This window comes from Danio rerio, chromosome 13 (assembly GCF_052040795.2).
Source record: "Danio rerio strain M-AB ecotype USA chromosome 13, GRCz13ab, whole genome shotgun sequence".
In the NCBI taxonomy this organism is placed as follows: domain Eukaryota; kingdom Metazoa; phylum Chordata; class Actinopteri; order Cypriniformes; family Danionidae; genus Danio; species Danio rerio.
In genome coordinates, this window is record NC_141033.1 from 13,056,110 (window position 1) to 13,072,128 (window position 16,019).

General features: G+C 36.2%; 1 protein-coding gene across 51 annotated transcripts in view; it reads left to right on the top strand.

Annotated features, from left to right (window-relative positions):
- The window catches only part of bltp1 (bridge-like lipid transfer protein family member 1), a 202,041-nt gene that overhangs the window by 155,283 nt on the left and 30,739 nt on the right, over positions 1-16,019 (top strand). For 14 of the 51 annotated variants that reach the window (XM_087278190.1, XM_087278197.1, XM_087278205.1 and 11 more), the window contains 6 exons: positions 881-1,081; positions 4,294-4,474; positions 6,908-7,103; positions 7,787-7,948; positions 10,386-10,525; positions 10,607-10,805. In XM_087278190.1, coding sequence (XP_087134316.1) covers positions 881-1,081; positions 4,294-4,474; positions 6,908-7,103; positions 7,787-7,948; positions 10,386-10,525; positions 10,607-10,805 — 1,079 coding nt within the window. The remainder of the gene's footprint in view (positions 1-880; positions 1,082-4,293; positions 4,475-6,907; positions 7,104-7,786; positions 7,949-10,385; positions 10,526-10,606; positions 10,806-16,019) is intronic. The other 37 variants (XM_087278195.1, XM_087278207.1, XM_087278199.1 and 34 more) reach the window with 3 other exon arrangements.

The window sequence follows — 16,019 nt, forward strand, 5'->3', positions numbered from 1 at the left end:
CACTGTTAAGAGCTGACCTTAGACCTATGAAAATGATCCACAATCAAATAGAACACACGCTCAAAGTACAATCTGTTTCTTACCCAAGGTTGAGTGTACTCTCAGCCGTCTTTATCTAAATTGGTTAAAAACCGGTATAATCTATATTCAGGCAGTTATTTTCTCACTACACAAAGTCTATCTAAATTAAAAGGAAAATCTCTTTAAACACAATTAACACATCAAAATCACTTTACACAGTATTAACACACAGCAATACGAATAGGAAAACAGTCAATCATCAAGCCTTTTAATTCTACTCGAGGTCTCCATGACCCTCAAAAATAGTTACAAAGAGACCGGCAAATGCACTGAACATTCTGATATAATATTAAGCAATGTGTTTACTTTATTCATTAATCAAAATAATTTTAAGATTGAATACTGACTCAAATTATCATATTAATAAAGTAATGAGAAAAAGGATAAACATTGACCCATGCTGGGATGGATTTTAAGGCAGAAATCCGAATCCATCAAGACCTTTAAAGTGAGGAAAGGTGACATTCTGGTATCTAAATAGTTATGTTACTATATGGTAACAGAATGGACTGAAGACTTTAAAAACATGCATTTTTATTAGTTACAGGTTATTTTTAAATTATTCAATGATGTACAGTTAGGACAATGACTATTTAGGGCTTTTATAAATATAATAATTAATCATTACCAAAAGTTCAGTAAAATATTATAATTGCAGAATAATGCAATAATAATGTAACACCTGATTAAAGTAGTAAAAAATATAGCCATTTGATAAAAAGCTGCACGATGTAATGACATTGGAAACCAAACGTACCTGCTGCAGTAATAGAATGACATACATGTTTGTGTTCCTCAGGGGCTCGCAGAGAAAGTCTGCTTTGTCTGCATTATTCAGCGAGCGCTGGCCGGCCACACCCCCTCAGCGAGGAGGATTAGCTCCGCCCACCGAGCGAAACATTGACTTTGAGCTGGACGTGCGTGTCGAGATAGACAGCGGCAAGTGTGTTCTTCATCCCAGCACTCAACCAACCGAACATGAAGACCTCGCTCTGAGGAGGTAAAGAGACAGCAGAACATTAGGACTTTAAAAAGATCTATTTTGTGTTGAATTTAGAAAGCACTGCAGTTTTAAAATTGCTAACCCTCTTCACTGCAAAAAAAAAAAAATTTCGAGGTTTTTATTTCTTGTCTTTTTTCTATTTCAAATATCTAAAAATGCTTAAATTGAGAAGCATTTTCTAGACAAGCAAGACATATTGTCTTGTTTTAAGAAATACTATGTCAAAATGAAGTGAGTTTTCCCTTAAAACAAGCAAAATAGTCTTATGTCAAAAAGAAAAACAAGATTATTTTGTTTAGCTCATTGCCAGATTAATTTGCTTGTTGGAGTTATGCATAAAATATGTTCTATGAATTATAAAGATATTTTAGCATTAATTTAATCTGGACGAGATGCATTCGGCTTGTTATTATTGCCACATGAAATATCACTGTCAGCCGTGTCATTCAGAATCTTTCTCCCGTGACCTTGTAAGATAGTAAAGTGTCCATCAGATGTGTGATGACTTTCTACATGTGATGTCCCCAAAAATCTCTATAGTTTCATTTAGCAAATGCCACTTGTTAGCAATTCTCATTTTCAGGAGAAGTTAAGCCTTTAAAATCACAATTTAAAATGTTTTGGAAATCATTTGTGTGTGTACCTTGTATTCTTCATGTTGTGGGGACCAAATATTCCTACAAGTGTTGTAATACCACTATATTTGGACTTTGTGAGGACAATTGTATTGGTCCCCTTGAGGAAACGGCTCATTAATCACAAAGAATGAAATGTTTTGAAAATGTAAAAAATCTGGGAACGCTTTATAATAACTACATGCCATGAATCATCTATCAAGCATGAGCAAATAGTGAATTCATTATTTGTTACGCATTAACTCTACATTAACAGATGTTAGTAAGCAGTTTATAACTGCAGATAAAAATGCTTTATTCCTGGCTTATATGCACATTTAAAATGTGCTTAATGATTGTATTTTCATTCTTTTGTTACTGATACATTTTTCATGACTAAATTAAGTATTGCATTATTTACAAACCATTTGTTCTTAAGATATATTTTTTAAGATGATAGTAGATGATTAATAAACTATTTATATCTTATTATTCAGGTATATACTAATAGGTCATTTGTATGTTATTAAATGCTTTATTAACTCAACTTCATCCAGTTGTGTGATCCCTAATAAATGACAATTTAAGGCTCAGTATCAAGTGAACAACACATCTTGCAATATTATCTAAGAAGTAATATTACTGTAAAGTACTGTACAAGCATTGCAGAATAACAGGAGTGTCGAAATATAACATGACATTGGATAAAATAACAACAATCTAATAATTTAACAATATATTATGATACAACATTTTAATGTTATTTAGCAATGTTAAAACTGAACAGTAATTTTATTTTAGTTGAGATTGCAAAGATTTTTTTTTTATTTGTTTCAGTTTTATTTGTGTATCTTTAAATGAATAGAAATGAATAAAGTCATTTATTTTCTTCTTTCTCCTGTTTATAATATAACTGATCCTTTTATTGTTATTTATAAGGGATTTATAAAGCATAAATAATTTCTCACTTTTCCTCACAAATTAACTAGTAATGTATGCCTGAATAATATATGATATATTAATGTTAATTTTAATAGTTTAATAATCATTTACTTGCCCATTCTGAAAGATCTTTAAAAACCTGCAACTTTTCTTAAATAACTGGTTTGTAAATGATGCAATAATTAATTTAGTAATGAAAAAATAATGATTAACAAAGTATGAAAATAAAATTATTAAGCACAGTATACATGTGCTTGTAAGTCAAGAATAGAGCATTTCTATCTGCAGTTATAAACCTCTGTCACGGTCTGGGTTTAGGGAAAAAGGAGTGAGGACTACTATGGATTTTTATTATTAATAAAATAAAATGGAAGACAAAACAGCAAAACAAACTCCCCCAAGGGGGAAAACATTAGCAAAACAGATAAACAAGCAAAACAAACTAGACTGGGCTGGCTGACAGGGATCAGGACTGGAACACATCAGGAGAAGGCAACCTATGACGACGAACTGGCACAGGACAGCAGACATAAGGAGAATATAAGCAGAAGTAAATTAACACACAAACAGATGAACATAATTAACTAATAATGGGTTAACAAGGAGGGTGGGATTAGACAATAGACGGGATAGCACATGACACAAAGAGACAACACAAGCCATGTGCTCATATAAAATGAGACTGGAACACACAGCCAATGAGAGAACTCATTAACAGCGTGTTCATACGACAACACATGCACGCGGTGCATGTAAGCATGCCAACGGAAGACTGAACGAGAGACATGAGTACATGATGACTGAAAATACTTAACGTGCACTCAAAACACACAGCGTGCATGTGTTATCCCAACGCCGACCGAAACCAACTAGACTGAGACGCTGGGAATGAAACACCAAGCTGCAGACATACGAACGGGAGCGCACAATTGCAAACACGCACAGACCTCACACGCCCGCATCAAGCGGGAACGAGCACGGTCCAAGCTCGTTCACAAGTGCCGCTCATACAGAGACGCACACACACACACACTCAATGACAAAAGCAGTGCTCGACTCGAGAAAACTGAAGTCGAGCAAAACACAAGACGTGACAGGACTAGTGTCTAGAATTAACAAGACCAGTGTGGCAGAATCCTGACAACTGCTTACTAACATCTGATAATATAGAGTTAATGCTTAACAGATGATGAATTAACTATATGCTAATGCTTAATATATGATTCATAGTGTGTAGTTATTATAAAGCGTTACCAAAAATCCATTCATATTTTTTCTGTAAGGGTTAAGTTTAGGGGTAGGGGGACAGAATATACAGTCTGCACAGTATAAAATCATTACATCTGTGGAAAGTCCCCAAAAAGATAGCTATGTGCGTGTCAGGAATAAAACATTGAAATATTTTAAGGTTTTGATGACAGCAGTCCTGACTTATTCATTTTAACAAAAGCCTGTTCAAAAAACCCTTCAAGACAATTGATGTTGAAGTGCTAAACTGTTAAATCATCTGTAGCTTTTGGCTTCCAAAGATATGTCATCCCTGCAGCAGTCTATTGGTTTGGCTTTCGACAGAAGTGTTTTTTGTGCATTTAAAAGATGTTTCTCACTGTTTTTTTTTTCCGTTTGTTGTGTTTTTTTTTTTTTGTTCTTCAGGAGTTGTGAGCGGAGCTCGAGAAGTCTGGATCAGGATTCTCCTCCTAAGAAGCGAAAGGTGCAGCCCAGTTTTCCCTCCAGCTCTCATCTGCTGAGTGCCAAGCGAGTGCCCACCTCTCTGCAGAGCAAGAGCAGCGACATCGAGACCACCGTCTTCTACATCCCTGGGGTGGATGTTAAGGTGCACCTCCTCTTCACATAAATATGTGTATTTTCCGGTGCCTAAAGTAAAGCTGGGTGCACACAATAAAATTCATACCACACTCTGAGATTTCATTTTTGATTGTCAAATAATTATATCAGAACTGATTTTGGTTTGGGGCGACACGGTGGCTCAGTGGTTAGCACTGTTGTCTTACAGCAAGAAGGACGCTGGTTCGACTCCCGCCTGGGCCCGTTGGCATTTCTATGGGGAGTTTGCATGTTCTCTTCGTGTTGACGTGGGTTTCTGGTTTCCACTGTCAAAAACATGCACTATAAGTGAATTGGGTAAACAAAAATATGCCATAGTGAATGTGAGAGTTTATGGGTGTTTCTCAGTACTAGGTTGTGGCTGGAAGGGCGTCCGCTGCTTAAAACCTATGTTGGAATAGTTGCTGGTTCATTCCACTGTGGCATTCATTCATTCATTTTCTTGTCGGCTTAGTCCCTTTATTAATCCGGGGTCGCCACAGCGGAATGAACCGCCAACTTATCCAGCAAGTTTTTATGCAGCGGATGCCCTTCCAGCTAAAACCCATCTCTGGGAAACATTCACACACACATTCACACACACACACACTCATACACTACGGACAACTTAGCCTACCCAATTCACCTGTACCACATGTCTTTGGACTGTGGGGGAAACCGGAGCACCCAGACGAAACCCACGCGAAGGCAGGGAGAACATGCAAACTCCACACAGAAACACCAACTGAGCCGAGGTTCGAACCAGCGACCTTCTTGCTGTGAGGCGACAGCACTACCTACTGCGCCACTTCCTCGCCCTTCTACAGTGGCAAACTTTGATAAATAAGGGACCAAGGTAAATGAAATCATTAATAATTTTGGTTTGCCATCACATAAAACTTGCATTTCAAACAATTTGCTAACAGACAAAGCAAATGTGAACACATCATAAAAACAGTTACTCACACTCGTGTGGTGCGACATTATTGTTGAATCCAATATGGTGGACATAACATTGTCTTTTAGTTTCAGTTTTTCTGAAAATCCAGCTTCAAATCATGACTTGTTTGTGGAAAAAAATTAGTAAGTGAACAAAGGACTGACACGTCTGAAACTAAAATGATTATAATTTTATAAATTGAATAAAAATAAAGTTCATCCACAAATTCCTGATGTTGGGGTCATGGTGAAGGCGATTTGTTTTCCACAACTTGGCTCTGATGAGTGTCTCCCTGTCTTCAGTTGATCTTTATCATATAACTACATTATATAGGTAAATTAGTGGGTGTTACGGTAGTGTAGAAATGTGCGTTGATCTTTTGTGGAATTGGAGTTTAGATTGGCATATTCACAGATTGTTGATTTGGCACATTGTCTGTTATGTAAGCTATTTTCAGACTAACAAGAAAGTTCTGGAACTAACAGTATGTTTAATAGTACAATTGGTTTTTATATCACAAGATAATAAAGGGGAATTTTGATATTTCAGTTCATGAACCCTTTAAATTGTATTTCAAACAAAAAAAATAACATTCTGTTATTGTTTTAGTCCCCAGAGAGCTTATGTAGTCTTCTGAATACAAATTAAAGTTTTTAGATGAAATCCAAGAGCTCTCTGACCCTTTATAGATAATAATAATAATAATAATAATAATAAGATACTATATTTAATGGACTGTCCCTCTATCTTGTGCGGGAAATTTATTTCATTACCTCAAGAAACCCTTGAAGAAAAGACAGATGCTGTGATTTGGTTATTGTCACACTTCCATCTGGGATGTCTAGAAAAGGAACCCACAGTTTGTTTAATATTACATGTGACTTTAACGGTTCAACTGCAATCATACAAAGCTCTATGAATGTATCTGCGCATCAAAAAAAAGCTGAGATAAAATACTTTGTTTGCCTCAGTCTCCTCTTCCACCTCAGATCAAGGTGTGTGTTTACCGCCAGCAGTATGAAGTATTTACCGTTGGAATCAGCAGTACAACAAGGATTGTATTGCCTATAGTAAACGCAAACTCTGACCTGATGAGGAAAACATTGGCAAACAAAGCTTTTTTGGCACACATATAAATGTTCTTGGAGCTTTTTAAGATTACAGTTGAACCACTAAAGACGCATCAAATGTTTTGACAATGTTTTGGTTCCTTTTCTGTACGGTTACCATCTTGGGAGTGTTGCTGTATATGGAGGATCAGAGAGCTCCTGGATTTCATCTAAAATACCTTATTTGTATTTTAATTTATATTCAGAAGATGAACAAAGGTTCAAATGACTTGATGATGAGTAGTTAATAACAGAATGTTCATTTCTCTCATTTACACTTGAATTCATGCAAATGGCATACCTGATTGGTTACAAAGATCCACAATAAAAATAGTAGCACCATTAAGGAACTTTTTAACATCTGAAACAACACCCACTTTCTGTTCATTTACAGCTACACTACAACTCTAAAACACTGAAGACGGAGTCGCCCAATGCCTCTCGCGGATCCTCGCTTCCCAGAACGCTCTCCAAAGAGTCCAAGCTGTATGGTATGAGAGACGCACCAACACCTGCACCAGCACCAGCAGCCTCAGGCCCTGGCAAGACAAACACACTCCTCTCCCCTCCTCCCCCTCCTCTCCCTTCAGGTACACACACACTCTCTCGTCGTCTGTCGTAGCTGCCGCTGGCTTGCTGCATGCGCTCAGACTCTTCTCTGTGCTCCACTGTAGAGCATGATTATCTAGGATTGGTGCTGCCTCTGCAAGAATTTCTTTTTCTGCTGGGTTTTTATGGCTTGCTTTGAGACAAGCTTTCGTTTTTATTTATTATTGGCATTAGTTTGGTTGGGTTGATTTTTTTTTTTATTTTTTTTTTTTACGTTGCTGATGTCAGGTAAAACTAGACACAAAAAAGCAATATTGTTTACAGTACTTCACAAATGTTTGGAGTAGGACAGATTTGTGATTTTTATAATAATAGAGGTGACGTTTATTTGATCAAAAATAAATTTAAAACAGAAACCAATGTCTTTATAAATATATTTTTCTTTCATTTACTTATATTGCTCTGACTATTTTTTTCTTCATTGAAACAAAAAATTCAGATTGATTTGTGTGTGTTATCATTTCTGGACTCTGCTTTCTACAGATTGCGCTTTTTCAATTGTTTTACAACATTTAATTTCAGTTTAAGCTTGTTTTAAACAATTTTGGGGTGTTTTAGCTGCATTTGGTGGTAAAAAAAAAATTTGCATCTTCTGAATTTTTTTAGAACAGTATAAATTAGCAGCGAAGATTAATTGTTCTCAATGTTATGTTTGTGTGTGCAGCTAAAGGGAAGGCAGGTGTAGGGGTGAAGACGGCTAAGCTGTATGCATGGGTAGCCCTGCAAACGCTGCCAGAGGAAATGGTCATCAGCCCATGTCTGCTGGACTTCCTGGAGAAAGCACTGGAAACCATTCCCATCACACCGGTCGACAGGAACTACACAAGTCAGTGCGGTTGCAGATTTCACTTTGTGTTAAAATAGAAAGTATGAAATTTTTGTGACATGTTGGTGTGCACTCTATATGCTGATATTAACTCTTTAACTCTTTCCCCACCAGCGTGTTTATTTATTTTTTTTTTTTGGTAGTCTGCTATTTTTTGTCGATTTTTCACTTTAATTTGATGACCCTCAGAGCGTTTTCTGCTAGATATACACTACTGGTCAAAAGTTTGGGGTCAGTAGGATTTTTAAATGTTTTAAAATAAGCTTCTCCTGCTCACCAAGGCTGCCTTTAATTCATCAAAAATACATAAAAAAATATAAAATTGTAAAATGTTATTGCACTATAAAATAACTGTTCAAAAGTAGTTTATCATTTCATTTAATCTTTTTTTCCAGTGGTTTTAATGATGGTTTTTCAGCTTCATTACTCCAGAGTCTTCAGAGTCCCCTACAAAAATTACTCTAATATTAATTATTATCATTATTATTATTATTATTAATGGTAATAGTAATAAAAGCTATATTTTTTACATTTAATAAATGGCACCTTGATGAACAAAATACTTTTCTAACTGTAAAAGTTAATAAAAGTTCAGGTTGCTTTATTGGCATGACATTTTGTACAGTATTGCCAAAGCATTTTAGATATGTACAAAATAGGCTATGTAATATATTAACAACATTAATCATCAAATTAATAAAATATACAGCAAACGAGAAATGAATAACAGAAATAAAAGGAATACAAACAGACAAAATCTCTGAACAATATATTATTATTATATTAATATAATATATTATTATTATTACGTCCCCTTGTATGTATGTGTGTGACTCAGTTTTTCTGAGTAGTTTATTAAAGAATTGATTATTTAATGTTTCCATTGCTCTCACAGCTGTGTACACAGTTAGCTTAAAAAAAACGCATACAAGGCAACTTTCGTAATCAAATAGACATTAGAAGATTTAGAAACCTCGGCTGAAGATTTAAGTGCAAAAAAGGCATGTGTCTGTGGGTCTGTAGAGCACGTTGCTGTCTGTGGGAGTGTTGACAGTTCTTGAGCACACAGAACCAGCAGTAGCCTATGAAACGGGTAAACAAGAGACAATTTTCCACTGTTAAAAAATATTTTTAAAAAATTAAAAATATAAAAAAGTGTAAAAGGATGATAGTTGTGAAAAAAAAATATCCCCAAATATACTTGGTCAGTTGTTAAGATTCCTGGGCGGCCCACCCAAGTCAAGTTTATGTGTGTTTAGCACTGAAGCATGTTTTAAAAAAGAAACCAATACATTAACATCAGAATATACATAAACAGTTAACTGGTCAAATACAGTGCTCAGCATAATTGAGTACACCCTATTTTGAAAATTAATGTTTAATCCATTTCTCCGTGAATATAGGCAATGTATTTTGGTGCATTTAAACAAAACTGATTTATTAAACAGATATATTTACTAAAATAATATTTCAGTCACCAAACATATTTGCAAATTGAAAAATAATACAATTAAATTCAAGCAAATTACAACCTAGGAAATTTCACCTAAATTTTTCCAAAAAAAAAAAAAAAAATTCTTTATTTTTCTTTTTTTTTTTTAATTTGTATTTAATATTTTCTATAACATATAAATTTGAGTGTGCTAGTTTTTGGACCGTTATCGTAAGTTATTTTGTTAGATAAGCTCCAGATTTGGCTTCAGTACTGACTAATCTAATGTATCTTACAAATATAATATTTTATAGCTTCCTATTAAAATATGAGTTTTAAAGATAGATTTGTGACGGGTGTACTTGCATATGTTGAGCATTTTATGTCCTTACAAGTCACAAATTGTTAAAAACATCAGTTTCAACAATTAAAGGCATAGTTACAATTAATTTCTCACAATATTGCAGATATTTGTCCATTCGTAGTTTTAATAAAAAAAGTCATCCTCTCCATATTTTGAACATTCAAACTATTCAGATTTTGTAGGGGTTCTCGAGTTGTAGCCACTTTCGAGTTACAGCTTTCTTTCTGGTTTCTAGAAGTGCTTTTAATAAATAAAGTTGGCCGCTACTGTATATTTAAGCCAGATTTACTGCATTTTAGAGATAAATTATATATGACACACACATTCATACACTAACACATATTATTGCATGTTGTGTGCTTGTGTGTGTAAAAATGGTGTAAAGTAGTGTTTAAGATGAAGAACTGTTCTGATCTACACTTTCTCTGATATATTACACCCAGGAGACCCTAAAGAACCATAACTCATTCAGGATAATTGCTAAGGCACCCCTTACCATACTGAACCTAAAACACAGATTGCCATAGAAACTTATTGACCTGCAAGGAAGCCTTGTCTGTTATATCTTAATGATATTGATATATCTTGTCAAAGGCAGGGAAATAGTTAATCTATATATGTGTGTGCATGTGTTTGTGCAGCACTCAATGTTCATGAAGAAGATGTGGGCCACTTTGACTCTGTGGAGCCTCTTGAGGAGTCTCAGGTGTCTCTAGTGTCTTCAGCTACATCTCCGTACTCCTCCTTCCCTGTGGATGTTGTAGTTTATGTCAGGGTGCAGGTATGCCAGCGTTTCTCCGAGCAATACTCCCTAACCTTTATCTCATAGTTGAAAGTTGATTTCATTGTGTTTGTTTCTCAGCCGTCTCAGATCCGCTTCAGCTGTCTGCCCATGTCTCGAGTGGAGTGCATGCTGAAGCTTCCCTCTCTGGACTTGGTCTTCTCGTCCAATAGGGGAGAGCTGGAGCCCACCAGTGCCACCTATCCATCTGAGGGCCAGCACACACCTTCCTCCACACCTCCATCAGTACACAATGCCAACAGAGTGCCTGGAGGTAAAGGTATGAATTTAGTCCACTCTAGTAAGAGCTCTCCTCTGCACCATAAGCACCAACTCCCTCAGGTGTCATGATAGGAGGCCTGAGTTTTAATCTGGGAACTCATACAGTATTCTGAATTTCAATAATTACCCATTTAAGGGGACGAGGCCTGTTTGGTTTTACTAGTTTTTTTTTTTTTTTGATAGGTGCTATTTAATATACTGATACGCTTGTGATTTACTGTTTATATTCACAGCCATATAACAAAATTAGCTCGATTTGATGAATATTAATGATTAATTATAACAAGTTATTGTTAATTATGAATATTCAGAATTAACTTAAAGTTAATTTAACTAAATAAATATAACAATGACTTTGTCTGCTTGGCTGAGCAGACTCTTTATTTGTTTATTTATTTAAAATGGAAATTATACTTCTTGTGGAGTAGATAATTAGTTTTAGAAGTTTAAAACAATTATAATTAAGCTGGTAGCAAGGGATCTTTTATCATTAAAGTGACTGTTTCTGTGAAGCAAAACAAAGACAATCGAGCACATAACGAACAAAATGTACCATGCATAAAAAACACAGAAAAGCAAGATAAATATAGAGGTAAAGAATGGCAAAATTCAACAAGTTCCCCCCATGACTCAGAAACACCTTAAAAGGGGCACAGCTTAAAGTGCATAACTAATGCCTAGTTCACACTAGAGGATTTTAAGCCTGATTTGAGCCCGATTTGGAAGTTAACGAGCTCGCCGACAGATCAGGCTGTGATCGGGAAGAAATCTGCGGGTGCACGGCGCTCGCTGTTTTTTATGTGTGAACTACCGAACAACACATCAACGAGGCTCGCTGACGCGTCGCCGACACCTCGCAGAGGGAAATCCAACATTCAGCATGCTGAATATTCCAGAGCAGTCGGTTGACTCAACCCCACATGTGGTCAGATGTAGTGACGAGCTGCAGCCAATGAGAGAGCATATCAGCATGAGCTGAATGCCTGTGTGCTCAGGAGCTCAGCAGAAACATCTGTGATTGGTCAGAATGGGCTTCAACGCACTCGCTTCGTTCTGCGTAAGCACAGACATGAGAGTAGGCTATATTAACAGTGGAACTAGAATTCTGTAACTATTAGAATAACCATACTGCTCATTCTGACCGTTCTCATATAAAACGCCATATTGTCACAACATATTTACATTCAAAGCTATTATTGAGATATTAAAATTAAGCTTTGAATGTCAGGCATCATATTTAATGACACCATTACCCTAAAAATATAATCTTTTTTTGGTAATACAGCCTATAAATATGTAGTTAAGATACTAAAACACTTAAAGGTCTTGGCTTTCATTTTCACTTTCAAACAGGAGCTATTTCACAGCACACAATATGCTGTTTTGAAAGATATCTGAAGTAAATTATTGTTTTTGCCATCAGAAAGTTTTGTTTATGTTAGCAGGAAGTTGCTAGGCAAGAAAATGCACACATATTTAAAGTCACAGTGAAAAGTATCAGACATGCCTGCAGTCATTTTGACCAATTTGGTAATTTAAGGCAGAAATGCTCAGTTCTTTACTGTTTTGTAATAAAAAAATAACAATGTCAGAAAGAAATACACTGATAGTTAGAAAACGGCAGGGTGTTATAGATATGTTAGTTTTATTTCAAAGAGTTATAAAATTACAAAAATTAAAAACTCTCTCTGTATCTATCCACTCGAAACTTGCAGATGAGTGATTAATCCGCTGATAAATCAGCTGATTTGACGATGTTTTTAAATGCTTTCTCCAAAGCTTGAAATGCTGTCAGTGATGTCATCAGCACACAAGCAGCCAATAGTGTTCAGCTTTTTCTGACGACTCCTCCCTCAAAATTTCATTGGCTGTGGTTTGGTAACTTGCATGAGCTGTTGGGGAATGAGATGTTGTCAGATCATGTAGTGTGTGACCCCCCTCTTGTGGATCATTCACAGAGTGTTGCGTAGTGTGAACAGCACAGAGATTAAAAGACACAAAGTCTAGTCATGTAGTGTGAACGGCACAGCGATCTGCTGATGTTTAAAATCCTGTAGTGTGAACTTGGCTTAATAGGCCTACCTGCATTGGTTCTCTGCTCTTCTTGGGAGTGTCCTTTATGTGTGGAAGATGGAGATACTTAAGAAGACCTTTGTCGTTTGCGGTGCAGAACGGAGGACCCAGAAAGGTGCAAATCTTTTAAGCTAAATTAAAGATAAGTGCAGGCTCCAGTGAGTCACGCGGGTACAGAAACAGGGTCGTTCCTGGAGGTGTCCTTTTGGGGAACTTCTGCAGTCAAATTTTAAAGCGTTGTTTTGGTCACACCTGATTTCTCCTGACTGACCAATGGTTCCAGGGCAAAGTTTGAGCATTTGAGATTTTCTTTGTCTTTGGGCCGTTCATGCAAAATGAAGATCCACTCTTAAGGGATGAAAAAAACTTTAACTCACAGTATTAAAGAATGTAAGCCGTGTAAGTTATTATTGTGCATTCTGCATCATGTGTTATGAATTGAAAAGAGAAGTGCAACGATACCAAACAGGACACTTTAAACACACATTAAGCAGGATCTTTTGACTAAGGATGAGAAATCAGAGATTTGCATACAACCTCAATGCTACAGCCATAACCAACATTATGAAATCTTTTGACATAATCTCGACATCTTAGTTTGAAGGGGTGGTCCACTATGATATCATATTTTAAACTTTAGTTGATGTGTAATGCAGCTGTCTGAACATTAACAACATCTCTGAATGTAAAAAGTTCTAAGTTCTATGAAAAGAGAGACTTTGGTTTTTACAGAGTTAGCTTAGCAAAGCCTACAATGAACAAATTTTAGGGACTACAAAAAATACTTCCGCCCCCTATGAGATCACAAAGGTTTGTTTACCACGCACACAAACATCGCAGCTTAGGGCCGTTTCCAGAGGCGCTATAATGTTATAGCAGAGATTAAGCTAAAAATGCGTCCAAACACTGAAGTTTCCACAGAGCTTCGTCTGTTTCTGTATTTGGGCTTCCAAAGGACACGACACAAAGACAGAAGTGCCTACAGTTCAATATTAATTATGTTCCAGAGAATTATAAAATACACAGCAATCATGATTTGACAAAACAGCTTCCAGAATCTCTTCCAGTTCAGAGCTGGATTCGGCTAAAATCTCCTCAAAGCAGAAGCTGTGAACTACAACCTGTAAGTGTTTTTATTTGTTTAAATTGATCATGTACATGTACAGTGTCTAGCGTTAACGGTATGCTGTAGCAACGATGTAAACAATGCAAAATGCTGCTTTGCACCGCAAACGATTTAGCTACAAATTCATATTTATCAGTCAAACTGCTGTAAACACACACACTCCACCAGCATGTTCGTGTCTATTATGTGTGTGCGCGCACGACTGCATTGATTGTCTTCAGGCAGCTTTTCCATGCTTTTAACATATTAGATAATGAAGTCGCAAAAGATATGTGGATAATTCATATTACTTACACCTGCATATTCCGGATACATGTGAAAGACGTTGTGTAACGCATAGAGTTAAAAAAAAAAATACAGGATAGCTCACCTGACTTGTGGTAGCAGCAGAAAAATAAATCAAGGCTCACACAGGTCGCATTCCACATCTTGAGCTTTATTCTTTTGTCACGATATATTACAGAAAATAACTTAATCCGAGCATCAGAGAAAAAGAAAAAGAAATTCCCGTGCACATGCGCTTGTTACAAAAAGTTTATACATTCACACACACACACACACACATAGATGCAGACAACATTCACACACACACACCACACACATAGATGCACACACAATGGCAAACTCTCTTAAAGGAGCCGCACCCCATTTTCACTCGTAACAGACACTTGTCAGATTTTATTTTAGTGAGCAGGCAGGAGGTTGACTGATTGTTTACACAGTAGAAAAGCACATGCTTTTACGGGCGTGACGTGGAGCCGATCCGCGAATAGCAGTACATTATGACGATGACCAATCAGAGTCACTTAAGGGCGGGCCTTTCAGAGGAACTAGGAAATATATCAGTCGTTCTCAAGTTAGCTGAGTAGCTGTGTATAATCAAAGTGAGATATATGAAAATCTAACACAATTTCCTTCAAGTGAAACATGAGCCCACATTGCTTTGCATCTCATAAACACAACCAAGTCTTAAAATTACATTCTGGACCACCCTTTTAAGTGTTTTGCGTTTTGTATATGTGCATTCACAAAACCATGTTTCAGTAGTTTAAACTAACAAGCATGCTGATGTTTTGTTCGGTCTTACCATGAGTTACTAAGGCACAAGTTGTAAAGGTTCCACCCTCTTTTGGTAAAATGGGTAGAAGCTCATTTGCATGCAAGGAGACACAAACAAACAAAGAGGGTTTCCTCTAGCCAAAAATGTCATTTTACAGCCATTATGTAATAAGTAAATTATCTGTAAGTTTCTTTTTATTTGAAACCCAACAACAAAGGGCCAAAAACCTTACTTGATTGAGGGCTGTGGGCTGAAGGTAAATAAATCAAGCTGTATTATTTTCCATGAGTATTTCCTAAATATTTCCTAATATTTAAAAAATAACTACAAAGCATTGCTTTAAATTACCTAATGCACTATTGATTTTATCAACTTATTACAGTATAACCTTAAACGATCCCATTAACACAATGAAGTTCAATGCGTAATACACTTAAGCGTGCACCTGTCTTTGCCGGCTAAGTCTTGTGCATTGCCCCCTATCTGTCCAGTGACAGTATTCACATTTAAAAAAATAAGATTCATTTACAAAACTGAAGAAAATACAAAACAAACTAACAAAAGGTTAGATTAAATTGCAAATGATGATCTCTGTCAAAGATATTCACCCCAACCGTTATTTCTCTCTTCTCAAATGGGATAGTGGGCCAAATCAAAGGCAGGCCTTAGCCCTGGTTTACACTATGTACATTTAAATCTGTCGTTTTTAATTAACTTCCTAACTAAACTATTATGATATGAATAGAGAAAGTAGAGCAAGGTAAGATACTTGTAAAGAAACAGTGAGCTGAATGTTGGGGAAGTGTTAACAGATATTACCCAGGCATGCTAGTTATCATGCTGTTGCCACTTGTAATCAGCAGAATGTCTAAAGCAGAACTTGAATTCTACCTTAAAAAATGTGTACTTATGTGTGATCTAAACCTTTGGTCCTTAGTGCTTGTTTCAGTGTA